General features: G+C 41.7%; 1 protein-coding gene across 1 annotated transcript in view; it reads right to left on the bottom strand.

Annotated features, from left to right (window-relative positions):
- Clnk (cytokine dependent hematopoietic cell linker) overlaps positions 1-27939 on the bottom strand; it is a 159939-nt gene that overhangs the window by 121266 nt on the left and 10734 nt on the right. Inside the window, exon 2 of the mRNA XM_023562660.2 lies at positions 25095-25147. Within this exon, the coding sequence (XP_023418428.2) occupies positions 25095-25105 (11 nt within the window). The 5' untranslated portion in view covers positions 25106-25147. The remainder of the gene's footprint in view (positions 1-25094; positions 25148-27939) is intronic.

The raw sequence follows: 27939 nt of genomic DNA, 5'->3' as shown, positions 1-27939 counted from the left end.
AACAATGTGCACTGTATTTCCTTGATCGTCACTGGTCAATAGAGCAGTTATCTGTCCAAGGGGCTACTTACATTAAAATGAAAATTAATAGTTAAAAAAATAACTCCTCTTTCCTGATTTTTTTCCTTTCTTGGAGATTGAATCCAGGGCCTTCTCATTGAGTTACGTCCTCAGACCTTTTTTAAACTTATGATTTACTTTGAGACAGAGTCTCTGTAAGCAGCCTGTGTGGGCTTGGACTTATAATCCTCTTGCCTCGGTCTCTTGTAGTAGCACCGCCATGCCCTGCCTGCTTTCTCCCTCTCACAAGTCGCAGTGTAAGTTTTCAGAATCCACAAGCAGTGTCAGGTACCCTTTAGGTCACATAAATCCATCCTCACATAAAGCCACAGCAGAAGGTGCTGTCTGAGTGCTCAACATACCTTCACTGGTAGGAAACACAATTGGCACATGAGTGACCCTCCAGAGCAATGCGAGATCAGCTTCTCCTTCTGGGTCACCTACAGTGGAATACGCAGAACTGGGCCCTGCCTTTAAAATCTGGGCTCTGTTTTCCTGGAGCGCTTCAGCTCCTGGTTTCAGCTTGGTGATGACTAGTTTTCTCTCTCTCTCCTGTTCTCTGTCTTGCACAGTGTACTCTCACACATGCACAAACACATGCAAGCATTTGCAAAGTTTCTGTAGTATAATTCTTCCCTGTTGCTAAGTGCTGTACAATCATAAGGAAGTGGCATAAATATTTTTCTCTTCTATTCCCTCCACAAAAGAGGGATCCAATGTTCACAAGATGTGGACCAAGAAGAGTGGGCTGTAGTTTAATTTTTCACCCATCCTCTTTCTCTGTCTTTTCTTAGCGCTGCAGGCTTCTGCTTCCCTGCTCAAAAGTTATCCCTGCGGCTCAATAACAGTGAAAAACCTACTTAGAGGCAGAGGAACCAGAAGCAGGAAGGGGGTGCCTGCTGGGAGCCTGGCTTCCAGCATCAGAGGTGCCTTTTGCTGCCTCTGAACAAGAAGCCACATGGGGGCCCCTAGTAGCTGCCTGGAAACATGCCTGCCTCCCACCCCTGAGCAAGTCAAGGAAAATTTTCATATGAATAAAAGAAATCAAGTATTAGATCAAAATGCATGACTTTTACCTAAGGTGTCTCAAAGGTACAGAGAGTTTCTGACTGTACTGGGGTTCCTCTTAAAACTGTTGACTCCGGCCATGATATGAAAGTGGTGCACGTGGAAGAAACCATACTTCTGCTGTGAATGTGGTCTTTTCCTTCCTGGTCATAGGAGGTACAGTCTTCTTTCCTGGTGCCTGGTGGTGGCAGTGAACCACAGGTCTGGATGGCCACTTAAGGGAAAATGACTGAGACTGTCCAGTGTGCTAAGATGTCCAGTCGGTTGGCCGTATTAGCAGCATTTTTGACTTAAGAAGTTTTTAACATATGGTGGGCTTAACAGGATGTAACGTAACCATGTGGCATGTGGAGAAGCATTTGAATAGGTCACTGAGACAGAGTTTCATTCAGACCCCCCAAAAAGAGGGGCATTGGTCTCTGAAGGCCAGCTGGAGAGGGACCCTTTTCTAGGGCAGTGTGGCAGGACATGATGAGTTGGTTCACAGGCTGGAGGCCTGGGCCAGGCTTGGAGCAGTGGCATTACTGATGCCATGCTGCTTGGGCTGAAGACCCAGTGGGAGTAGATGGGCCCCAGAGTCTGGTCACTGATGAGCTGGGTCTGCTCCGAGGGCTCCACAGGACTGTGGTACACGGTGAGAGTTGACACGGGTGGGGAGGTCACTCTCACCCCTGTGAGCCTCACTGCTGTTGGAAAGAGTCCAGATGTGATACATGACTATCCACAGAGGGTCCTGATGTGCCGCCCTGATCTCCTTTGGGATTGAAGGGCTTTTCCCTCAGCTTCTGGAGTGCTGCCTGCCACGAGCTTTCAGCTGACACATCCCCTCATCCCAATGAATGAACGAATGAATGAAAAAGTACATTCTTCAAGGCCATTTCCCACGGATTCTGGACTGTAGGATACTGCTGTGATCACTTACATACAAGAAACAAAGCCCAGGTATAAATAAAAGTGAACCTAAATGAGTAAGTCAGACATATAAGCCGTTCTTTATCCTTTCCACCTTACACTGCTGTGTATTCTAACTTCCTGTCCGGTTTTTCCTGCTCTATGCCTGATTCATGTGCCAGAACTGTTCTACAACATGCAAACAGGCCAACGTGTCACAGCTGCGCTTGGGAAGCTTCTGATGGAGATGTAGAGGCATCGTGAACAAGGGAAAGGTGGAGAGAACAGGTACAGAGAGGAGGTTCCATGAGGAACAAGAATAAGAGATGCATTTTTTATTGTGGTTGTTGTTGGAAAGTCATTGAATTTACATCCCCAAGATGGAGCAAAGGGAGGAGGGGAGGTTGCTCCAGACAGACCTAGACCACCAGGACAGAACCTGGGAGGAAAGAGTGAAGGGAAAGAAGGTGGCAGAGTGGACATTACGGGGAAATGCACCGTGGTGATTATGCTGCGAGCCTGGAGCTGCTGCCAGTGGGATCTTGGTGCAATTTGGTGAATCATGAGGTCTTTGTCCTTCACTTTCCCCATCAGTGTAACAGAATGGAAAAAAATAAATAAGATGATCCAGGAAAGAAGTGACTCATCCCATCTGATTGCATTATCATTTAATATCTGCGTAGCTGGAAAGTCAGCCAATTTCTTTAATCTTCAGCTGACTCAATTCTAACTTGGAAATAATTATATTTGCTCCTGAGAAGGCTATACCAAGCAGTGGACCAGAAGGGCACTTAAAGTATTCAAAAGCTCTGTGTGACCATTTTTAATGTCTGTTAATCCACACTGATGGAGGCATATGAATCTATCTAGCACAAGTAGGCTGTATTCAGATTTGTATTCACATACACAGACACACAGATTTGATGCTCACAACTGAGCTATCTAGCTTTTATAATGCAATTTTTCTGAATAGTGGCTGTTAAGTGATCCTTGGCTTTTGGTTTTCTTAGCTGACTGGGTTTCTAACTCACATCCCCTGGAGAAGAATGGATCTTCCTGGAAGATGCTAATACCTCTATAGTTTCTCCTTCCAGTTTGGTGGAAAAGGGAGAAACTCATGTGACTGCCTAGTCATAAGATCCTGTTGTAGTCAGAGTTTACAAGGGAAAAGACAATGCAGGACACAGAATTTGTGGCATTTTAAAAATAATATTCACTAAAAGAGTCAAATATGAAGGCGTGTGGGAGATCTGTCCACACTAGAGACCCAAAGGAACCAGCTGAGGGCCTGGATCCCATGGCAATGTCTTGTACAAGTCTGGCTGAAGACCTAGAGCCCATGGCAATGTCCCGTGCAAGTCTGTATCCAGGACCAGCACTAGGAAGGCCCAAAGGTCAATGGTAGAAGCTAGAAAGTCTGCACCAGTAGGATGAAGAATCTGAGCCAGCAGGCTGAGGGATCTGCACTGGAGCCAGGAAACAATGCTAACGGTAAGGACTAGAGAGCTCTCAAAAAGAACTGCAGCCATTCTCAGAGGCAGTGAAGACCTGAGTTTCTCCAATGATGAGAATATCCCAGTTCATATCAGGAAAACCAGCATGACATGCTTTTCCAGGAGAATCACCAGCGTACCATCTTCCTTTCCAGTTCTCCTTTTATGCTGTTAACGACAATTCTCAGGTGGGTCTTCCACACCCAACACCACACTGATTCAGTTTAGCTGGGTGTTCCAAGTTGACCATTAATTAATGCACCACAGATTCTGCCTTCAGATTCCCCTCATCTTTCACCACCAGCAGTAACCCAGGCAGGGTCTCTGCTATGTGCTTGATCTACAGTGGTGATCAGCGAGAGACAGAGCCCTTGCCCTAATGGTACCTATGCTCTGAAGCAGGCAGATAGCCTATCATGACCACCAGTGGTGACTGGTTTTTCTTTACTTTCCCATCAGTAGCATCTCCACAGTCTCTGCTTCTGCCAGGGCAGGTGCCAAAGTGACAAGAGAAGACACACTGCCACGCACAGGTGGATAATGCAGAGGGCAGTCACTGGACAGTGGGAGGTGCCACTTCAGTGTCTCCACACTCTTCCAGCCCTTCCACTTTCCCCTGTGCCCTAACCCATGTTCAGAATTATGTTACAATGTTTCAAAGGAACAGCACGTTTATAAGCTCTGTCTGTTATGGATTAAAAACTGATATGTCCCTAAGGATTGTCCAAGTGTCCCAGAGAGAAGTTCCACCAAGACATCTGTGAGGTCTGCCACACCACATGTCTCTCCTGTTCTTGTGTGATTTGTATCTGTGGTTCCCTTGACCATATAGTTTGAAAATCCTTTCCCTTTCGAGTATCTATAAGCGTGGCTATGTACAGCAGACCTGAAGCCGGCTTTGGTGAAAGGTCCTGGAGAAGTTCAAAGTATTCTGCATGACATGAAGATGAATTTGGGTCACTCAAAGTTGCTCAACACTAACTAGAGTAAGAGGGTGAGGACACGCAGCACAGAGGAAAGAGGAGGGCAACCGGATGTGAGAGAGCAGAGGGATACTGGGTGGAAGAGTTGGCAGGGGGCGGTCTCAAGGATCAGACATGTCTATCACATGATTTAGGCTGTTTCCAGCACAGAGTATGGTGTTTCCTTCGGTGTTACTCCTAGATTTCCAGGCAAAAGTTCATTTTATGAACCTGGTTTGCCATGGCTATTGATATGGTGGAGAGTGTAGCCCACAGAACTGCTGAGTCTGAAGGTGCTGAGAGCTTGTACCTACATGTGTGCCCTCATGATGACTCAGTGCTCTCTATGCCACTGGCCCTCTTCCTCCATGGTCCATGTGAGAACTCAGTTCAACCTCACAGTTCAGTGGTTCCCACAGCCTCCCCATTCTACAGAGGAAGAAACTGAGACACCTGGGGGCTGGACCATTGGTAAGGGCCTCCTAGCCAGTAGGACAAAAGGTTAGGGTTGAGGTTAGGCAGTCTACATCTTGCAGTCAATGAAGATCCAGGAAAGAGGAAAATCAAGGTACAGTGGGTAGAGTTCTTGCCTTGGGAACAAAATTTAAAGAAACACCGAAAATCTCAGCTATCAAGATGAAAACTGAATGAAATATTCAGAAAACTAAAATTAATACAAAATTTGTTATGAAAAAATCAAGTTTAAAAAGATATAGTGTCAGTACGACTGATTATGTCTTTTTCCCCCGGTTCCAATATACCTCAGCAAGATATTGTGGGAAGTTAGATTTTCCTGCTTCCCTTTTCTTTAGGTGCTGGAGCTTAGCTGAACCCAGGGCCTCACACGTACTAAATATGTCCTCCCATTTCTTATTTCTGGCCTTCTACTCTGAACTAAAAGTGGCTCTGAGATGATGCTTAATCATTCATATAGTTCTCAGGCAGAGCTTTCAATTTCTCCAAAGTATAAAAATGTGGGTCATGCCAATCTTAGTGAGATCTCAGGGCTTAGCAATCCCAGTTGCTAACTGGGTCCTCACCAAGCTTCTCCCTGTATGCCATTTGCTCTGCCATGATGCCCGTGGAAGTTTGAAATGCATTTTGGATTTGACCTATGAGCTTCAGAAGTGTTTAGGCGGAATGTTGCAAAAACAGCTCTTCCTTAATACTGTCCTGACACTCTTATCCCTGGGCTTCTGCTCCGGCCCGAGGCAAGTGTCCTTCTCAACAGTGCCAAACAGCCAGGGCCATCTCTGTCCCAGCACTTAATGCCAGCAGGTGACATTATGAAGACACAAGTGATTGCCAGAATAATTCATCATGAATCATGGTCCCCCATGTGCCATCACTGTCAGCCTGAAAAGTGATTGTATCTGCTTTAAGGGAACTTTTCACCCTATTGTTCTAAAGTCTGGATGCCTCCTGAAAAACCAATTCCTCTCCCCTTGCAAGGTAAAACCTTACAAATCTTCAAGGTTAAATAGAAATGACACAAGAGCTTAACTCAGATAGACTCGAGTTTACATACTTAAATTCCTAATCTTTCACTTTGAAGATAATAATACATTTAATCCCCAGTCAATCCTCAGGATGATTCTATAACATACTACATGCTGGGCATGTAGTGAGTATTTTAAGTATGGTACACGCACACACACATACACATACACATATGCTCATATATTACAGGGATTTGCATCCATACCTGTTTTGAAAATTTCCAATGCCAACTGCCTACCAGCTAATTTGAATATATCTTCCAAACAAAACATAACCAAAAGAGAATTAGAGCCTGCACCTCACAAAGCTAAGGTTTATTTTTAATTTCAGAGAACTTTGGCACCAGGAAGGTCTGTGCCACTTCCATGTCAGCTCGGGAAATAGGTTCCACATTGAGGTGCAAAGTGAAATGCTGGATGATGGTTTTCCGGGCCATGTTATCAGCTCTGCTGCAGGTGCGCACCAGCCCATTTGTTTTGTCAGGGATAATTCCTCACTACCCGTAAATCTGGATGACAGAAATGGGCCACCAACCCGTGTGCTTTCTGGCATGGAGCATGACTTTCCAGCCTGCTGCTGTCAGGAAACAGGAGGCTGAGCCAGTGTGAGGAGCGAGGCTGTCCCCGCTCGCCCCTCTTTCCTGTTTATTGTTTATAAACTCAGAAACTGTTTTGGGTAAACAAAACTCTCCCTGACTCCCCCCACTCAGCACCTGGGCTGGGCACTCTCCACTTTTCATCAAAGAATCACAGGTACAAGCATTTGAGAAAAGGCTGTGTCTCTTGTTGGACCACATTTTGGGAGGTAACTTCAGGGCTGGCCCTGGATGAGCTGTTTCCTGAGAGTCACAGCCAGCCTGGAGCAGCAAGTGCTGATGAAGCCCTTGTGAAGGAGCTCCAGAATCTCAGACCGGTGCAGGGTTTCTAAAAATCATCCCTTCCTTTCTCTCTGCCATCACTTCTTATGGGGCATCTGAGCTGGTGCATTAGGAATTTGAAGTCTCTTAGGTTTTGGAAATATGTAGACAGGCTTCCCCTTTGGATCCAAAATTTTGTCAGCAGAAAGTGCTTTTTTTTCATCCTCCTTCCCCTTCTATTCCCTTCCTCTTCTCCTTCCTCTCTCTCTCCTCTTCCTGCTTTTTCCTCTCCTTCCTCTCCTTTTCCTCCTTCTCTCCATCTCTCTCCTTCTCCCTCTTCCTCTCCTCCACATCTCCTCCTCTTCCTCCCCACATACTCCCTTACCATCTTTTTTCTCTTTTAAATCACTAATTCCAGTGAAGGAAGAGAAGACAACTGAAGAGAATCTTTAGATGTTGGAGGAAGACTTATTTGTGGGTGTACAGTTAAGTTCTGTGGTGGGACTTGTAGGAAAAAGTCATATTAAATCCACCTAGGTATATGTGGTTATAAGCAGTGAGGGAAAAAGTACTCTATATCAAGCGCACACTATGTCCTAGGTGAAGCTTTTCTTATATACCCCAGTAACTCCAGGATGGAGGCATTATAATGATTATTTCAAAGAAAGGAAGTTAACTGTAACAAGTTTATTTAGTGAACCCATGTGAGACATTATTCTAGCAGAAGGCTATGTAAGAATAGTGACAATAAACTTGTTAGCTTCTCTGAGTTCCAGATGTGCCATGTCTCTGATCCTCCAAAGATCATGATAAGCAGAGATCAGCTTCTGGAGCAAAATCTGGTTCTCTGACCTCTAAGGCAGTATGTATCTCATTCAGTTACTTGTGTATCTCAATTACTCACTTCACTGTGACCTCTCTGTGGACACCAGTACTGCACATACCAGAATTCACCTTCTATGTAGGTTGCAAACCAGAAAAAATAGCATATTTTTCATTTTGCTTACCCTCTAGTTTCAAAAGACCAGCTCCCAATCCTGTTACTGATAATGTTATTTTATTATCTCACTGTACAAACTGTCATGTAATGAGATGCCTGATCATATGGCCCCTTGGAGGTGATTAAGATCTTCCTTATGTATTACCTCAAGTGATGTCAGTGGGCCACAGTTGTGGAAAATATTTTTACCTCTGGTTTAGAGATGAGGAAAATGGCCAATTTATCTGACTCTCCAATGCCACTGGCAATGGAGCTATTGTTATTTTATGACTCCAAGTTCAAAATACTAACATTGAAAAGACACACGATACCAGATGCTTCTGCTGAGCTTTAAAACGTGCCACTGATGATGGAGGAAAGCCTGGAACTGTGGTCTGGTTGATTTCATGACATTCTCCTTAGCCATCTATCTTTAGGATAAAAAATTCTACTATTTTGAGCCTTAACATACGACAGATGGTGGAGAAAATCAGTAAAAGTTGTAACTCTTTTTCAGATAAGAGAATCTGGGCCTTAGAGTGTCTGATCCGGGTTCACAGAGCTTGTAAGTGACCAATGGGGAGTGAAGTCTCAGCTTTCCTGAGTTCAAGGCTTCCCTTCCCTTCCAGTCTTCTAGACCATCACGTGCAAAGCTCTGGAGAACAAAGCAGCTCAGCACTAATGCAATTTCTTCTCTCGGTTAACTTAAACATCACATGGTCCTTCTACTTCAGGAAACTTATTATCACAATATCCCAGCTCTGCATTTCCCTGAGAATAAAGATTTAGTGTGTTATACTTTCTAACCTCAGCTAAAGCCTTCACTTTATCCCTCCAGCCCCGCAGAGCTGGCTTACCCATCTTAATGTGTAGAGTAGCCTTTAAATCCTTTATCTTTGAAGATTAAATCTGAGGAGGTAATATATTCAAACAGGATCAGCCTAGAGTCTGGCCCATAATAGAGCTTAAATGTTGCTCACTGAATGAGCGTTTGTAAAACTTTGGTGAACTATATTAAACAAAGAGCACACCAGTCCTGGAGGTACACTGCTTTTCTTTACATGAAAATAATGAAACAAGGAAATATATCCTTTGTGAAACTTAAAACGTGAGAACCTCTCTTCTATTTTTGACTAAACTTTTTTGAAATGCAAGTATTAAAAATGTCAATTCCACTTTGATTTTATGTCTTGCAGGATAAAAGAGATACCTCGACTGAACCAACCTTAGAAAAGTTTTTTTTTTTTTTAAGTTATGAGTTTTCAATTAATAGCGAGGGAGATCAAAGATACCTCAAGGCAAGCTCCAGATGTAAATGAAAGTAAAGGAAAGTGGGAACCCAGCAGGAAAAACAGAGCACTCAAGTCAGCGTTGTGCTTGGTGGAATCAACACAGGAAAAAGTGGTCTGCAGTTCCCATGGTCTTGCAGCACAACGGAGATGCTGGACAGAGCTCAGAGAGGCTAAGTGTGGAGCAGTCTAGGTGAGGAGAAAGCAGTGCAGAAGGAGTCCTGGCAGAGTCTCTACATCATGAAAACCAGGGTGTCTGGTGGTCTAATGGGAGACCCATTGCTGTGTCAAAGTGGGCCCTAGAGAAGGTTAGCTGGAGATAAGCCTGTCTTCTCTCAAACACTGATGCCTGGAGGACAATTTTTCCCCACTGAGAATTCGTAAGTGCAAAAGGATTTCAGTCTTGCTTATCTAACAATCTTTAAGTTGAATTGTATCAGGAAGTACTGTTATAACAGTTTCTTTCAGTATTTGACAAAAGCAATCATAAATCCTCTTGAGGAGTACATTCTCAGCCTGGGATTTAGAGTCCCCACTGCTTGATTTCTGAGGAAAAGGAATATATCAACAAAATCAGAGATCGCTCCAGGTACCAGAGCACCAGAGCGAGAAATAGAAGAAATACCACATAACAGAATCAGCTCCCCATCTTCAGATACTGGAATACCATCTTCAGATACCAGGCAAACCATGTGAACTAAGTCTGTGTGTTGTGTTTCAGTAAAAAATAACAGGATTTAATAGAAAAAATAAAAAAGAGACACTGTAAATATGATCAATTCATGAGAAGAACTGAACTTTGTTTAAAACAGTTGAGGCATAAAGAGAATTAATTAACCAAAATATAGATCTTTAAAAGGTGTTATTCAGATTTTGGAACAGTGGAAAAATGGAAACTGTGAAGCAGTGGCTGAGATATTAAGGTTATAAGGGAAAATTTAAAATGTGTGTAGTCAGCGTGCTAGAATGGGAGAAGAAAGAAAATGGAAAGATATTTGAAGAGATAATAATCTAAAGTGTTGGAAAATGACAAAAAACATCAAAGTAGAAAAGCAGGATTTCCCATGTGTCAAAAGCTAGAGGAATAAGCAATTCACATCTATACATATCACAGGGAAATGGTAAAAAGCCAATTCCAGTGAGAAGATTCTAAAAGCATCTAAAGAGGAAAAAACATTATCTTCAAAAGAATTGCCTTTGCATCAACACCTATAGTTGGCAAAGAGTTCAGAGAAATAACTTTATGATTTTGAAAGTAACTGTCAACCTGGAATTGTATCTCCAATGAAGTTATCATTTTATTAGTGAGGGCAAAAGAAAGACTCTTCTTGGCTATACACATACATATACATACATACATATATATATATGTGTGTGTGTGTGTGTGTGTGTGTGTGTATGTGTATATATATGTGATATTACAATATGCCCTCACCAAAGGATATTCCAGTGTGTGTTCTTCATATTGAAAGGCAATGATTGTAATGGAAAATTTGACATTGAAAAGTTAATATGATCAAAATAATGCTACTGTGATCAGAATTCAAGTGCTGCGAGATCTACGTGCTGTTATAAACTATAGCAAATATATTAACTGTAGATGTTCATAAGTCAATTATGCCAAATATTGAGAAAGCACAAAAATCAAATTTCTGTAAGTAACAGGTGAGTGGAGGTGGAATGGAGTGAGGGTGTATACACACACGTGTGCACATGTGCATACAGAAACCTGCAGTCAGGGCTGACTAAAAGAAGGCAAAAAGGAGACAAAAATAAGGAAACAGAAGGAGAGGCAAATGCAGAGCTCTGAATAAGAGCGTGGAGATAAACATCAGTAGTTACAGTGGTTGTGAGTGGAGTGACTTCTTCAGTGATAGACAATTTTGTTTTACTAGGCTAAAACTTTCAAAAGCTGGCTATATGTTATTAACGTGAAGCAAGTCCAAACCATAAGAATAAAAACCTTGGAATATGAAATGATATAAAAATGTACCATAAAAATACTAACTAAAAGTGAGCTAGCTTGGTTATATTAATATCAGTCAAAATAAGATTTTTAGGAAGAAAGCATTTTTTTCTAGTGGGACCCTGTGTCACAGTAAAAAGATTAGTGTACCAGGAAGATAAAATAATCTAAAAATTCTATATGTCTAATAATATGTGTATTTATAAGAAATATTGGGAAAATAACAAATTTACTATGATATAAAATATTTTTAACGTCTAGTATTTGTAATAGATAAAAAGAAGAGCAATAAGGACTTAAAGAATTAACATAATCCTCGTGAGTGTTTCTGGGAGATTTCCTTCCAGGCTGACACAGGGCCCTGCACACATGCACGCCAGGTCTGAACATAAACCAAGGCCTAAAATCCTCATAAAATAGCATAAAGCCATTTTCTGTGACCAATTGATGATTAGCTTAAAACCCAGTGACAATAAGGTAATAAAGAATCTGAATTTATTTTTAAATCACCAAACTAGGGGTCAAAAAATACTTAAAAATGAATCACGTAAAAGTAAAATCTTTGTTTTTAAAGACAGGAAAAGCTAAAATTTCAAAGAGTCTAACATGGTAGATCAGTAAAATAGCAGAAGCATAATGCCAAAAGCACATACAGAAGGAACCAATGAGGAGAAGAGCACAAATTACTAATACAGAAAATAAAATGCACAGGACTCATGCAACTTATGAGTCTTTGGAAAATTTGATCATAAGTGAAAAGGAAGACCCAAACCGATTAAATTAGAATTGTAAAAGGGGAAATAACTGTTGGCACACAAGTGGTTCAAAGGATAAAGGAACATTAGTGAGTAAATAAATATTTAGAAAAATATATAACAGCAAATTACTCATGAAGGAATAGAAAAAATGACATTTTTCTGTAACAAACAGTGATACTAATCAAATTTGAAAACCTTCCACCAAGGAAGCCCAAATCTAAAATGGTTTTATTGGTAGTGAAACAAATTATTCTTCATCACAGCATGCAACCTCTTGCTCAGAATAGAAAATTTAGAAATACTCTCTAACTTACTTGATCAGCCTAGCACAAACTTTATGCCAATTTCCAGCAAGGATAGTAGGAGAGAAAAGACTTTGCAGGCCATTTTGTTTAATAACTCACTAGTGAATCACCATACCACTATAGTTAAGAATACACTGTGTCATGGTCAAGTTTATCTCAGAAATTCAAATTTTGTTTACCATTAGAAAATGCATTAACATGTCATTCATTAATGAAAAAGGACATGCATAATCATCTTAATAAGTACAGAAATATTGATTCATGTTAACCTTATATATGTTAAACCTTATGTGTTGTGATCAAATCCCAAAGGGAATTCTTTCAAGATTAAGAACAGAGGTCATCCACTCTCACCTCTTTCATGTGGTTAGTTTAGAAGATCCTGTATGAGTTGTAACACAGGGAAAAAGGATAGGAAGAGAAGAAGGAATAAAACTAAGTTGCTTATTATGTTACTATCTATATCTCAACCCCCAAAATAGATTATTAGAATTGATAAAGCATTTAGGAGGACATTGCCTATGGGAATAATAACAACAAATATAATAAAATAAGACTTTGATTGCCTAGCATTTACAAAATATGCAAAGCACCTATAAACAAATCTCTTACAAGCTCACAAGATCCAGCTCCTTGGGAAGAAAATTGTAAGATGCTATGGAATTACGTTGGAGAAATTCTGTCGCTCTGAGATATATGACATGTTTATGAGCTAGAAAATTTATTGCTAAGGTAATTTTTAGGTAACTCTGATTTAAATTCCAAGCAAGAGTTAAGTGTTTGTGTGTCTATTGATAATATGATCCTAAAATTTACATGAAAGAGTAAATACTGAAGAGTATTTCATTGCTTAGGGACAAATGGACTCTATAAATCCTCGGGTGTCATGACTTAAAATCAAGTAATTAGGACTTGTGTAATTGACAGTACCTAGGTTCTCTTAATTGTGGCAGCAGGAATAAATCCTGGAAGAGGATCCACCCACATAAAGAAGCTTGATTTATAACAAGAATGGCACTGCAGTTGGGGGAGTTAATATACGATCCTCAATGAATTTTTTAATGCATGATCTTCAATGAATGTTTTATCCATGTGAAAATATTGGTTATTTTTCTGTACCACACACAAAAGTTAATCAACTTCAGGCTGATTAAAGACTTAAACAAAGCAAATTTTATGAAGTTTAGAACGCAGTGTGGGAGGTGATCTTAATGACCTCACATTAAGAAATTTCTTTAAGGAAAATAAAAGAATCATAAAGAAGAACCTGTTATGTGCCTCTGCACTGAAGTTATGGTCAGAAACAAAAAAGAAAATATAACATGAGAATTAAATTTCAAGCCACAAATTGGGAAAAAATGTGCAGAATAAATAGCTCATACAAACCAATGCGGAAAAGAAATGACAGAAAAGTGGGGAAATGGCTTGAAAATCACGGGTGCCGAGTGCGAAAGTGATATCTAAGAAAACATCTGTAAAGACGCTCAATTACATCTCTGGCCAACAAGCTGTAAGTTAAAACTGCTTATCAGTTCAGCAAAGAATTAAAACTGCTAGTGTGGTGGTGTCAGGAAGCAACTGGGCACCTACACACTGCGGAAGTGTCAAATGGCCTGGTGATTTGGGAGATGGAAACACTGCCTGGTAAAGCTGGAGGCATAATTCCTTGAGCCTAAGTAATCTCGGTCCTATGAACACCCCCTGCCTGCAGACAAACTTGAGTACAGGCGCAGAGCCACACAAAAGATAATGTTTGTAGTAGCACCAAGGCGAGCAAGACCAAGGAGGGAACGTTATGCATTGGCCGGCCAATGGGTACATAAATAGTACATTCACGTGAGGAAACACTGTATGACGTTGAAGTGGAAGGCACTGGGGCCATGCACAAGAGCTCAGGTTATTCTTGAAATGTGAAATAGGGCAATTATAAAACAGATTGCAAAATGATAGTGGCCAGCTAATATACATATAGCTCATGCTGTGTTTCAGGTACTGTTTTAAATGTTCTATGTAGATCAGCTCATTGAATTCTTACAAGAACACTACAAAAGGGATGTCTTGTCGGTCCTGATGTGCAGCCAAGAAAAGAGCCCAGAGAGGCTGGTCACCTTGCCCAAGACAACAACATGCAGCCCAGTTACCAAGCACAGGCACGGGCCTGGAACACACCCTGTACGATTATTCTTTTGGCTAAAGTTAAGAAACAAGCAGCACTGAAATATTTAGGTGCTGTGGACACACATAGTAAGACTCTTGGATAGGAAGTTATTCTATAAAGGCAAGTGAGTAATTAACTCCCAATATAGGATGGGTGTTCCCTGGGGTACAAAGTGCTGTCACCATGGAAGGGAGAATGGAAATGTCAAATATAAAGGAAATTTAAAAAAAAAAAAACCTGAAAATTTTTGCACAAATCTCAACTGCTTTATCATTCCTTATATCATATACATATTTTATAACTATTCTTTTGTTTCTAATCAATATTTAAAATAGTTGGAAAAAATAAAAGAAAATGAAAACTTGCCTAAAATGGAAGAGCGACAATTCGTTTTATCTTTTTAAAATAAAACTTGCATCTTCGTAGGGAAAACCTTTAAAAAGTTTGCAGGAGCTGAACGGAATGTAGAATTTTCATCCTTTGAAAAAGTTTTATTCAAATAAACAATAACGGCAACAAACAGCAGCACAAAAGCCTCTAATTGCAGTCCATTGAAAGGAAACACTGCAGTCAGGCAAGAGCCGCCCTGCGGACACCAGCTTTTAAAAATTGCACCCGGACTCAGCTTTTATTCTCCTGATTTTTCACTGTAGCTCCTTCTTTTCCCCATCAATAGCAATCTGGGAAATTAAATTCCATTTCCCATCAGAAGTACTCAAGGAATTATCTTTCCAATTACTTAGACTGGGTTTTTAAGCAACGAAAGTCAAATCACCAATTTAACATTCCCTTTACATTAAATCCAGACAGCATTTCCTCACTGGTATAATCACTTAGAAAATCCTAAACTCACTGTCGTCACCATTTGCGGTCTGTCAGTACCCTGTCATTCCCCAAGCACAGGTCAGGATGCCGCTTCCTGCTGAGGATGTCCCCTTTAATACCGCCACATCCTTTGGCAGTTTTTGCTATAAAATGGAAAAGCCACTCACTCTTCTGTGTCCCCTTAGCATCTTGCACTGCCCTGGAAGAGAACCTCTTCTTAGCCTGCTTACTGGCTGTCTATTAGTTGTTTATTTATTGTTATTTTTATCTTGAGCCAGTGTTTCTCAAAGGAGGATATCAAGCCCCACAACTGTCTAAATTGTGTCCTGAGCATCTATCAGCAAATGGCCTTTCCTGAAGCAATAATTAGGATGATGATGAAAATACAGACCCTATCTGTTCCAGGCATCTGCTGCTAATACATCCAATAGCTAGAAGCAAGGACATATATCTATCTCTTCTGGTTCTCAGCTGGGTGGATAACTCTTGGGTTCCCCAGTGCCGCTTCACGCATGCATGTATCAATTTCAAGGCTGCACTGGGCTGAAAGCCATGACTTCCTGACTCTCATGCAGTGCACAGTACCCACAGTGCCCCTGTCTTTTTAAGTCACATTCCCTGGGTATCTCCACATGACTTGGTCTTCTCACAGCATGGAGGTCATAGTACATGACTTTGAAGGAACCTGGCTTCCAAGGGCAGGAATCAGAGATACCTGGAGGGTTGGAGGAAGCTTCTAGACCTGGCACATGAATTCTCCTGTCTTATTCTGTGGGTCTAATTTGGTACAAGCTCATGCAAGTTACAGGAGCTGATAAATGGGTTTGTCTCTGAATGCATTGTGTCTAGGTCATAAGGGGGAACAATGGTTGGGGGTAGACACTAACTGGTGAATAATATTGGCTCCATCTGTAGAGTACTCTCAGATTCCTGTCCAAAGTGCTGAACATATTGCATATATCAAATCACTTAGTGTCTTTAAGAGCCCTCTGAAGTAGTTATTATCACTATGTTGATTTAATAAAGAAAATAAGACCTTCTAGAACCTAAATATGAATCTGAAATATCACAGCTAGTGGCAGATATAACATTTCCATTAGATGACTCTGTAGCCTGAATCCTTAATCACTGAACTACTTGGACTCTACCTGAAGACTAAATAAATGTGTGACATTAATATCTTCATTTGTGGATTAACTCAGCAGATTTATTTTTAACATTCCAGAAAAACATATTTCTATCTAAAAAATAGTTGAGAAGAAAGGAAGGCAAGAATGAAAATCAGATAGACATTGCTCAATCTTAGTTACTTGTTATTTAGCCTGTGATCAGAACACTTTTGCCCATGCCTGTGAGTTGAGGCCTTTTCACCTAAAAATTCTAGGCAGCCAGGATTCCAGAAAACCCTTTTTCCTCTTTCCAATGAGTAAGTTTGTTAGGACTTCCTGATTGATACTGGTTACAAATCATATCTAGCCAAAACTTTTGGCAATCATTTCAGAATTTTGGTATGGTTTGGGCATGACCAAAGTTTTCATGAAGTTGGCTTCCTTATATTTTATCTTTAGGACAATATTTGGTATAGATAAGGAATAGACAGGCAGGTGGCCAGTGGTTTTCCTTTCATGAAGAACACAATGATAAGTGCTGGACCTTATTACATAACCAAATCTATACTTATAAACAATTACAGTAAGTTTTCCAGAAACTGGGATACCTCATAAAATTACTAGGGTTTTTTTTTATTGCTACATAGTAAAACAGAACATGCTAATGTTTGAATATGGTAACATTAATAGAGTTTGTCAAATTAGTTCATAAGCTGTGTTGTTTTTCGTAGTCAAAGAATATAAAATAGGGGATATCTAAATGATGGAAGTTCACTTATATATAAAAAGACTTTAGTTACATTGGAAATACTTATGATACATTAGGCTAAATATAAGACAGGTACATAGCTGTCTGTGTAAGCAACTCTAAAGGAAAATGCCAAATAAGGTTGGTCAGTTTCCAAGACTCCATTAATGGTAGTTTTTCATTATGTATATATATTTATATTTTTAAATGCTCTTCAATGAATATGCAATATTTAATAAAACAATAATGTACTGAAATATTAAAATACAGCCTTCTTTACTCTTGTGACATTTCTAAAGGCCATAAACATGAAAATTCAAAACTTCTGGGGAGTTGGCAAGAGATTAAGTTTATTTATCTGCATGTCTTCCAAATACTGTAAGCTAGTTAAATCAGTGAGTTCCATCACCAGCTAGCACTTTTGCCATTAAGAGAGGAGGAAGGTTAAGACTCATTTTCCCATCATAAACCATCTTCTTTTCTTTGGACCAGTCATACCTGCTGCTTCTGCACAGGAATGACTGGCCATGTCTGAAACCCTGGAACATGTTCTCCCTGGAACTCAGCTGTGTTCCCTCACAGCTTGCAGTTTTTTAATTGCCAGGCAAGCCAAAAGCTGATTCCTAGCAATACAACTGTGATAGTGATAGAGAACAGGCCTGGTTGGACTGAGAGTTGGTTCATAATTACTTCTGGATAACTAGGAGGGCAGTCATGGTTACTACTCAGCTGGGGCTCAGACTCTGATCTCAAGGTGCCCAAATCACAGCTTCTCATTTATCCTAAATTCAGTGGGATTTACACTTATTAATTCCTGCAAATCAAAATGAAGGTGCTCCCTGGGGTCGAAAGCAGGGATTGTTCACATACGTCATGAGGTAAAATAATGGCCCAGAGTTTACATAGAGTTGAATTTTGTCATTCCTCTAACAGAAGGAAATATCCTCTACTGGACATTTCCAGGGTGCTGGGCTTGTGTCAAGCCCTGGAAAGAAGTTTATAAATATCCTCACTTGAGTGCTGAGTGAATTGTATCATCCAAGGTTTTAAAAAGAAAATATGCCTCTAATAAGCAAAATGGCCCTTTGCTTTGGTGATATGTCCCTGATAAGGAATCTGCAGAGACAGTGTTCTTAATCATTGCAGGGCTGTTCAAATTGGCATGAGATCATAGATTTGGGAGCCTGAGGTATGTAACTTTAACTCCTGATTCTGAGTCTGGGAAAGTCCTTATTCTAAGGTGGGTCTCCTATGACCACTTGTGAGACTATTTAAGTTCTGGGCAGCCAGAAATCATAACTTAATTTCTCAGGCCGCCCTGATGGAGACAGTCAGTGATCTCTGTATTCCCTTCTTCCGTTTTTCTCATGACTAGATGCTGAACGCAAGTGGGAAAAGCATTTCAGGGAAGTATCATCACTTTTATTTAGCAAAATATGTGGGGTCCGTGATCATTAGCATCAACTTGAAGCTGGCTTTGTTGATACCAACATAGGGAGGAGTTTTCTTGCCGTTTCCTAACTCATTCCTTAAAAGGTACTGAGCTCTTTATTCTCAGAGTTTTTGGGAAACATCTTAACTCTGTCTCACAGAGAGGTTGCTGAGAGGGTTATAATCATATGTAGAAGGTCACATCCTCTATGGCTGTGGATCTAGAATCTCCATTTTACCGTTTTGCTTATTTCCAGAACTCTTTCTGAAATAAGAAAACAGGAAGATAGTTTCCATATTACAAAGGAAGAGAGGCTGGTTCTGGAGCCTGTGTTCCCATGTAATGATGGACCATTAGAGGAGAATTGTGTTACATATGGCAGCACAAACCACACTGGCCTCTAGGGACAACTATACAGCCTACTCTAATATTCCTAGAGTTGAGTTTAATTTTGGTGATAAAACTGCCTCATAAAACTCCATAGGTAGCAACTTAAGTATCCAACACCAAGGGCAAGATCAAATAAACCACTGAATAAAATACAGGTCTATCATTCTTTATCTAAATCCCTTGGGGTCAGAAAGCAGAATATTGTGCATGAAAAGCAATATGGCAAATGTGCTGTGTCCTCTTATCTGTCCCCTGTAAGGCCTGGAGCAACCCGTGGTCATTAAACATACAATTTCTGCAATGCAATCTTACCAAAAAGTGTAAAGGAAGAATCTGCGTAACCATCAGAGTGCAGGTCAGACTTTGCTGCTGAAGTTGCCACAAAAATCTTTCAATATTTCAAAGCCTTCAGACTTTATAATTACAATGAAGGGATTATCAACCTTATTCAAGTAGTAGCCTCATGCACCATGATTTTGAAGAAAACAAATACTATGAGACAATGCTCAACATATAAAGCTATTATTAAATGGATGATTAAAAGCAATTTTTAATGTTTCCTAAAATTTTAAAGTATCACACATAGAGACAGAAAGAAAGGTGACATGTCTATAGGAAAGTGGTGGTTATTTTGGAAATCTAGGGTAAGTGGGGTTTTCATGACCTTTGTAAATTTGAATGCTCTTTAATTTTTCCATCAGAACTAAGAATAACTTTAATAACATAAAGGTACTTAGCCTTCATAGCCAATGTATTACAGTGTGGCCGCTCCAGGGACACCTGCTTCCCATGCGGTTCTAAGCGCAGAATGTGAGACAGAATCGTCTTCTCAAGTCCTCAGAGGATCCGCAGGACATCACTTACTGGCAAGGTCCTAGAAGCAGTGATTCTGATGATCTTGTCTCTTTCAAAACACTCAGAACCACAGCCTCAAGGTTCTTATCAGTCCCGTCTGCAGTGATGAAGAGATACTGGAAACCAAACCCCAAGACTCCTTTTTCTCGGCCCCAGTGGGATGACGGGGCAACTTGCAGGTCCATCTCCTCATCTCTAAGAGCCCCAGCGTGCTCCCAGGAATGAGCTTGATGTGATCTAATCGATTGTTAGGGAATTTGCGAGCTTTGTTGCACAGAAAGATGATGTAGCCTGCCCAGTTTAGAAGCAATTTAGAATCGTGACATCTGCCCCCTTCTTATTGCTCCTGCCTGTAACTTTCCTCACCATTTTCTGTGTGGTAGAAGAATGATTTGCTTAACATATGGTAACACTCTCTGAGGACAGGGATTGGATCTTCATCTTTACACATGATGCACTTTGCTTAGTGCCTAGTGTAATGCATGCTTGGTGAACAAATACTTTTCACAGAACTGGTGCAATTTTGCACAAATATGTGTGGAGCTACTTCTGTCGTGTATATAAGTATGTAATGTAAATTGTGTGAATATGAAGGTATGTATGCACATATGGACACTGCACACACACGTGTATATAATATCTATTTTTTATTATCCATTTATTTATGTTCATCCACTGCCCTTAAAAGTGCCTAAGATGAGAGATTGCATGGTTTAACTGTTTGGGGTCCCTCCAAAGACTCCATGTTAATCCTTAATCACTCCAGTTGATGGAATTAGAAGATGAGGCCTTTGAGAGGTGATTATGTCATGAGGGTGGAGAATTTATAAATAGTATCTGTTCTCTGATTAAAGACACTCTGGGGAGCTCTGATACCCTTTCTACCTATAAGGACACAGCAAGAAGCCGTGAGCCAGGAAGTGGACCCTCATGGGAGTCTTCCAGTACCCTGTACTTAGACTTTATAGGCTCCAGAACTATGAGAAATAAATGTCTGCATGTGAGTCAAGCATGTTGTTATAGCAGCCCAAGGAGACTAAGACTGATAGGATGGAATGAATCATACTTATAAAGATTGTTTTGCATTCACTGTAGAATTATGAGACATTCTAGGTTACAGAACTACAAGATATCATTCTTTAACCCTGGCTGCAGATTAGACTCCCCTGAGCATTAAACAACATAAAAAGGCCAATGTCTAGGTATTCTGATTTCTTTGGCTTGGGAAGGACACTGGGTCTGGTATTTGTAAAAGGTTATGGCTTTTATCCCCCAAAGCCTCATGCCCTCATAGGTGAGGCCTTTTGGAGGTGGTTGAATCTAGGATGTGTGATACTGGGATTGAAGTTGTGTAATAACAAAATTGGTTTAGCACATTTCTGGATGTGAATAATAGGAAGGCCTGCCTTGGTTGTGAGAGGCACCGAAAGATAGGACTGCTGCCTCAATGGGGTATAGAGGGACAGGAAAGGGGGTAGGGTTACTGCTTGCTGCATTCTGTCTGCCCTGCCATGGACTGTTTCTCTTCTACCACACTCCTCTGCCATGTCACCATGCCTCGGAGCCGGCTGACGTGGACTGCAATTTCTACAAACTATGAGTTAAAGCATATCTTTCCTCCTTTAATTTGTGGGTGTCAGATGCGTTGTTCCAGCAATGAAAAAGTGATTAAGACACAGAATTTTCATGAGGATTTGAATGTCACACCAGGTTCAGAATTCACTGCCTTGAATTAACTTGATTAATAATCATCCCTGTAGAAGGGGATGCCCTTCCCAAGATGCCAGAGAACAGAAAACTGTGTGCCAGAAGGCAGGTCCTGTACTTCCAAACTGCCCTCACATGATGACTGAAGAGAAGGCTGCCTTCTCTGCGGTCCTCTTAGTGATTACTGTAGACACTTCTTCAGTGTGCCCAGAAGTGAAGGAAATGACGCCAGAACCCAGGGTTGTAGTCCAGCACTCTTCGAACTTTACTAGACCCTGGAGTCAGCATTGGTGTTTATAAAGTACCCTCTCGGATTCAGCCTCTGGGGTGGGTTCTGGGTTCCAAGGATTCCGCATTTCTAACAAGCCTCTGGGTGGCGCTGTTGCTGAGATACTGTGTAATTTCTTAAAAATTTTATTTAAAGACTAAACAAAACGGAAAATGGGTAGAAATAATTCATGCTTTCAAAGAAAAAAATAAACAGTAAGAAATTACTAGTTGATGATTACATATTGTCCTCTTACAAACAGTTGTTCAAGATACAAAAGTGAAACATACAAAGTGGGAATTCAAACAGCGAGACTGCAAAGGGTTCTGTTCAACTATCCAACAAAAACTTAGTAATATGGTTACCAATCCTATACATTTAAATATATATGCAGTTATCCACATCTTCATTTATGTTGAGATTAAACAAATCATAGCAGGCTAAAATCACTCTGAACAAAGAATAATAGTATTGCTGGATTTCACATCATGACACTACAGGATCAGCACTGAGTATTAGTGTCTCTTTTTCTTCAAAGTATTTGTTTATTTCATCATGCATTATAAGATCAGTTCTCATAAACTGTTTATAGGTTCTATGCATGCATGAGTCTTTTTTTACTTTAAAGAGGGTAAGATTAAACATAACAAAGCAGATCATAAGGAAACAATTTTAAGAAACATGGATTTCAAAGCAAGTCCACTGGAGATCTTCACTGTCTATCTTATTGTCTCTAGTTGTCTCCATCTTTACACACATTGGATACATACTGAACATTATAGAACTAATCTAATCATAACAGGATGATGAAGGCTTTTTAGGTCTTCAAGACCTGACACTGAGGAAATCAGTAATGACTGCCATAATGTCTCTCATTCTCTTTGTAGTAGCTTTCCTTATCTGTATGTACTGTGTAATCTTAAAGTGACAAAATCCCACAGATCAGGAAACTCTGGACAGGAAACCATGGTGGGTGAGAATAGTGTGTGAATATGTGAGCATGGCTTACTTTTAATTTCTATGGTATCAGCGTGTGTGTGTGTGTGTGTGTGTGTGTGTGTGTGTGTGTGCGCGCGCGCGTGCCCATGTGTTGGAGGCTGTTGTGATTTTGATGTTCTCTTTTGATTTCGGAATGGGTCAGCAGCAATCCCAGGTGAACTGGAGATCTGAGGCTGCGTAAGAGGAGCCAGTAAAGACAAGTTTAGCTCTGATGGAGATCGGGGGAGGAAAAGGAGGCTCTGAGATCTAGGGCAGAGTTGCTATTTAGCAAGGCAGCTTCTTTGTTCTGAGATATTAGACAGGTCGATGACAGCTGATCCGGAGGGGGAGCTAATGTGTATGAAGTGACAGACATCTGGCCTGTTCTCCATTCTATGTGTTTTCAGCTTCGTATCTGATGTCACTCTAAAGCTAAAACCACTAAATTACCCTTTGGAAACTTGATAAGAAGCCATTACCAAAAGGACAATTGTCTGGCTAAAAACAAAAAAAAATGACTTAAAATGTGAGTCAGGAGGGGAGACCTCACCTCTCTCTAAGGAGGTCAGTAGCAAAGGGTCAAATCAATAAAAGACGTAAAAAGACAGATCAAGAGTCAGGAAGTCTCTGGTACAAAGCCAGATGGAGGCTCAAAGCAAATATTGCAATAATTGTCAGCTATCTCACCTAGACCCCAAGGAGGAATGCAAACCTGAGAATAAAGTCCGATGTCATAGACTGATTCAGCAGTGGCTGTGACACACATCCACATTAAGTTATATCTGGTATTTGTGAATGGAATTTTGTTTGAAGAACAGTCTTTTCAGATCCAATTAAGGTCCTTGAGATGGGATCATTTAGATTATCCAGAATGACCCAGATGAACCTTTAATTAAATGGCAAGTGACTGTAAGACACAAGCGAGCCTTAAGCCTAGAGGAACAGAGGGCATAGAGGAGAAGGCATGTGAACGTGGTGGCAAAGACTGCAGTGATGCAGCCTGGAGCCAAGGAATGTCCAGCGCCCATAGGAGCTGAGCACTCAGGGAGGATTCTCTGCCAGAGCCTTCAGAGAGAACAGGGTCCTGGCAACTGATCTCACTTTTGAACTACTTGCCTCTGGAACTGGGAGGGCCACCTCAGTTGTTGTAATTTGTCACAGCACTTCTGTGATGATGATGCATTTACCTTCCTGTATATCCCATGCTTGTAATTATTGCAGTGATGTTCCTGCTTGCTACACTTAACCCTGCTGGTCACCAGTCCTGCCTCTCTTCCTCACATTCCCCCCATTTCCCATGGAAGTAGACTCAAGGAAGTCTTCAATTTGGCGTCAGGCCTGAATTTCATCAGGACATCTTGTGTCAGCCTGTGCAGTCACTGGAGGAGGAATCTGAGGAGCAGAGGAGCTAGAGATACCTGCTATCTAGCCCTATAGGCCAAGGGGGAAAGGGGCCACGCCCTAGGCAAAGAGATGGTGCTTGCTGAGCTTGATTTTGGGTCAGGTGAGGAGGCCACCCATGGCCTATACCCTGGAAGCCTCCCTCCACAGCCGGAGCTCCAGCTTCTCACCCCACAAACCTCACACTATGCAGCTTTGACAGCTGTGGACATCTGGGGCAGTCATGATGCTGGGGCTGCTGTGACAAGTGCTACTCACCCTGTGTCACTCTGGACTCCAGTGCTGTACCCAAAGCCCAGTGTGAGATGCAGCTGTTGTCTATCATCCTACTGTATCCCAGGATCCCTTTAAGACCTAGGGTCACCTAGCAACCAGACATCCTTCCTCCCCAGACAGGATGGTGCTCTCCATGGAGCAGAATAACATATGAAATCCCTACACGATTAGCTTCTAGTACACTGTGCTTCAGGGGGGCAGGAGTGGAATGGGTTCTCCCGCACTACCAAAGTCACCTTCATTCCAATACAGTAACTCTGCTTCTTGGGCTACTTAACCAAATGGTGAAGTAAAGATAGCAAACAAACATGTAAACAGATGCATTTTACAGTATAGTTTTTTCATTCCAAAAAGTTCTTAAACCTCTGAGAGCTGCTTGCGTTTTATTAGGTTCATAGCCATGGAGCATGGAGGGTATTTTCCTGCATCAGATACACATTTGGGTGTTCAAAGCAAATCACATCACTCACTCTCAGTACCCACCAAGAGAGAGCTGACTGACAGTCTTTCACCTGCACCTTCACACACCTGGAGGAGAAGTGACTGGGCATTTCTGGGAGTATTTCAAATACTGTTGGAGTATTTCATCTCTGCTCCAGTCACACATACACAGGGCCAGAACAGTGACCCACCCACAAAAATGCCTCTACTGGAACAGGAGTTGTCTGAACACACAAGCCCACATCCTCAACCAGGCCTCTTGGGAAATCCCTGTCCCCTCGGGAACAGTGGTGCCATTCCCTGGCACATCCTTCAGGCACTGGCTGCAGTCCGTGCTTGGCCACGGGAGTTGGGACACACAGCGATGGCCCCTACTTACGGTTTGTTCATAGTTCTCGGTACCCGGAGAATAAGAGGGATCTTCAACTCAGCCTGTGGAAACAAAAGCAAACTTTATTGCACCATTTTACACGTCATGTTTTAATCGTGTTGAACACAATACTGTTGCTTCTTGAAATTAGATGCAGGTGTTGGCTTCAGAGGACCTGAGGGAGAGAGAATCAATCCAGGTCAATAATTGGTTTATTTTGGGAGCAGGGGAGGAAGGGATATTTTTTTTTTCTCTCACATGCTGTCCTCTTTCTGTCAGCATTCATCCCATCTGCCCTGGGGAGCTGAGCACACGTACACCAAGCCTGTTTTCCCTGGCGTGCAACTGCCTGTTCCCCTGGGCAGCGAGGGCACATTAGCTCAGGCTCTGCCTGCTCTGCTCTGGCGTGTCCACCGGCTTGCCTGAGCATGCAGGAGAAGGGATGCTTTTCATTCTCATGCTTGACTTTTCTATGAAAGTGACATTTGCATTCCACTTCACATGGGCTACAGCACTCCACCTGAGCCCTGACTCACACGCACAGGAGAGCTCGTTGGTCCTATTTACCTCCCAAGTTGGCAGCAGAGACCCTGGGAGTGTTCAGGAAGGGCTGTACAACAACAATCACATTCAGTCTACACAGAGACCCAGGGAGCAATCAAAGATGTTTCCCCCTCTGTCAATTGGAGGGTCCAGCACCAAACCAGTGACTCCCTCACATGACTGCCATTGGAGAAGAGTTTGATAAAGTGAACTTTTGAAAGAGATGGGCAAGGTGGGGGGATTCACAAAGACAGCAAGATGCCTAGGGTGGAAGGAAAGGGATACCTGAGGAGCCAGAGGTGGTGACTGAGCGGGCCCAGAGACAAGGCTCCAGAGACAGGGCTGGGTGCAAGAGCCGGGTGGTATCAGCTGAGGTGGCTGCAGGAAGAGAGCTGTAATGGGAGGAACGAAAGTCCCCACTGCACGCTCCTCTGGGCCTTGATTTCCTACTTCTGTCTTCCATTGGCCAAACTCAATGAGAAGCCTGGGGTGAGGAGCTATTGATATAGTTTATATTCATCAGCCTACTGGGGCTCCCAGCTGTGTGTATCAGAGTAGAGAGCGAATTTCACAATTAGAGAATGAGGCCCAGGAAAGTTAAATCATATGTTCAAGATCATCCTGCTGGTATGAGAGCCCAGTGTAGAAATTTAGTTTCCTAACATGTCAACACATTGTACGTCACTGAGCCTCACACATTTCTAGTAAATCCCTCCACCCGTTTAGCCATCCACTCATCCATCTACCATTTATTTAAAACTTTGTAGAAATACTGTACTCAGTGAGTCCAAATCTCTGCACTCAAGGTGCTCCTAAAATTAAAGAGAATGTTTTATTTCATCACTCTGTAATGGCTATTTCCAAACTTCTTTGCAAGCATGAATGCATCTGAAAGAAAACACAACAAACCCTAACTCTGTCTTGAGCCAGGGCATCTTCACCTGGAGTCAGAGCCTGTGCTGAGTCTTCCAGGCTCAGAGGGAAGGGCTGGTCCAGGGCAGTGGAGCGTCTTGTGCAGAGGTATTCAGATATTAGAATGCGCTATGGGACATATGACTTTGTGCAGCTTGGGTATTGGTGGTACATGGAAAAGAACTTGGAGGGCTCATTGGATGGAGACTGGTGCCCATTCCCAGGAAGGGAATTTGGACTTGAGCTGTGTGATTTTGTACCAGGACTGCAGGACAGTTACTAAGGAACTTGGACTCGTCTCCAAGTCCTGTGTTTTATCCCGCAGCACATGCCTGCCTCTTAGGCCTCTAGATCAACAGTAGATGGCAGGCAAAGGAGAAGAAGCTGGTAAATGTTCATTCATTGGTGGCCTTCTGTGGACAGTGTGGAATGTACAGTTCTCGGCCTCTTTTTGAGCGCATCTCCTACATCGTGCTGAAGAGAACTTGAACCTTTCTCAATGTCATACAACTAACACACATCAAATCCCACAGAAGTCCTCACTGAGAAGAGTTCAGAAACCTCTGTCTAGTCTCAGCCGCCAAGAAGGAGCCATGTGGCCTTGGAGGAGCGCTTGGTCCCTCCTCATTTCTAGTGATAGCATTAATATCTTTCTTCTGAGATATAAAGCAGGAAATAAACAGATACAGGTGAAAATGTCTTCCAAGTCTAACTTAGTATGAAATACAGTTGTACAATTTGCTGTATAATAACATGGGCAGGTGACTTTAACATCACTCATGACATACTTGGGCATGTGGAATTATAAACTCGAAGTTTTGGATTTAATCAGTTTGTAATTTCCAGGGATTAAACCACGTAAATATGATTATATGGGACAAAATGCCCTTCCTCAAGGGTATCTACAACTTTAAGACATTTGCTTACATAGCCACTCCATTCCTCTGGAAGTCTCGAAATAGGATAAATAAGCCAAGCTTTGTGGTGGCCCCCCAGTGTGGCTGGCTCTGGAGCAGCTCCTGCGTGCAGAGCGAGAGGTGGGGACATGGAGAATGCTGCATTCCAAGGCTCACTGCCCGGGGTCAGTAAGGCGGGCAGAACCCCCCACCCCACACACCTGCCATCCACCATGTTGCTTTGAACGAACCTTTGTAGCTCTGCGCCTTACGCTACATTTGACTCACAGGCCAGTTGGGTCAAGTAAGTCTCTTGCAGCTCAAAGATTCCATGCAGTTGTTCCCCTTAGGAAAACTATAATCCATACATATTTGGTGACAAAAATGAGCGCAAAAGTTATTCACATTTGTTATTATGTTTCCTACATTTTATTATCTTATCCGACAGAACTCTTTACAGAGCAAAATTGCAGAAGTCTTTCCCAAATTTATAGACTCAGCAG

The sequence above is a fragment of the Cavia porcellus genome, unplaced genomic scaffold, assembly GCF_034190915.1.
Source record: "Cavia porcellus strain 051 isolate PalLab524CR breed Dunkin Hartley unplaced genomic scaffold, mCavPor4.1 scaffold_18, whole genome shotgun sequence".
Taxonomy (NCBI): Eukaryota; Metazoa; Chordata; class Mammalia; order Rodentia; family Caviidae; genus Cavia; species Cavia porcellus.
This window is presented reverse-complemented; position numbering and strand designations above follow the sequence as displayed.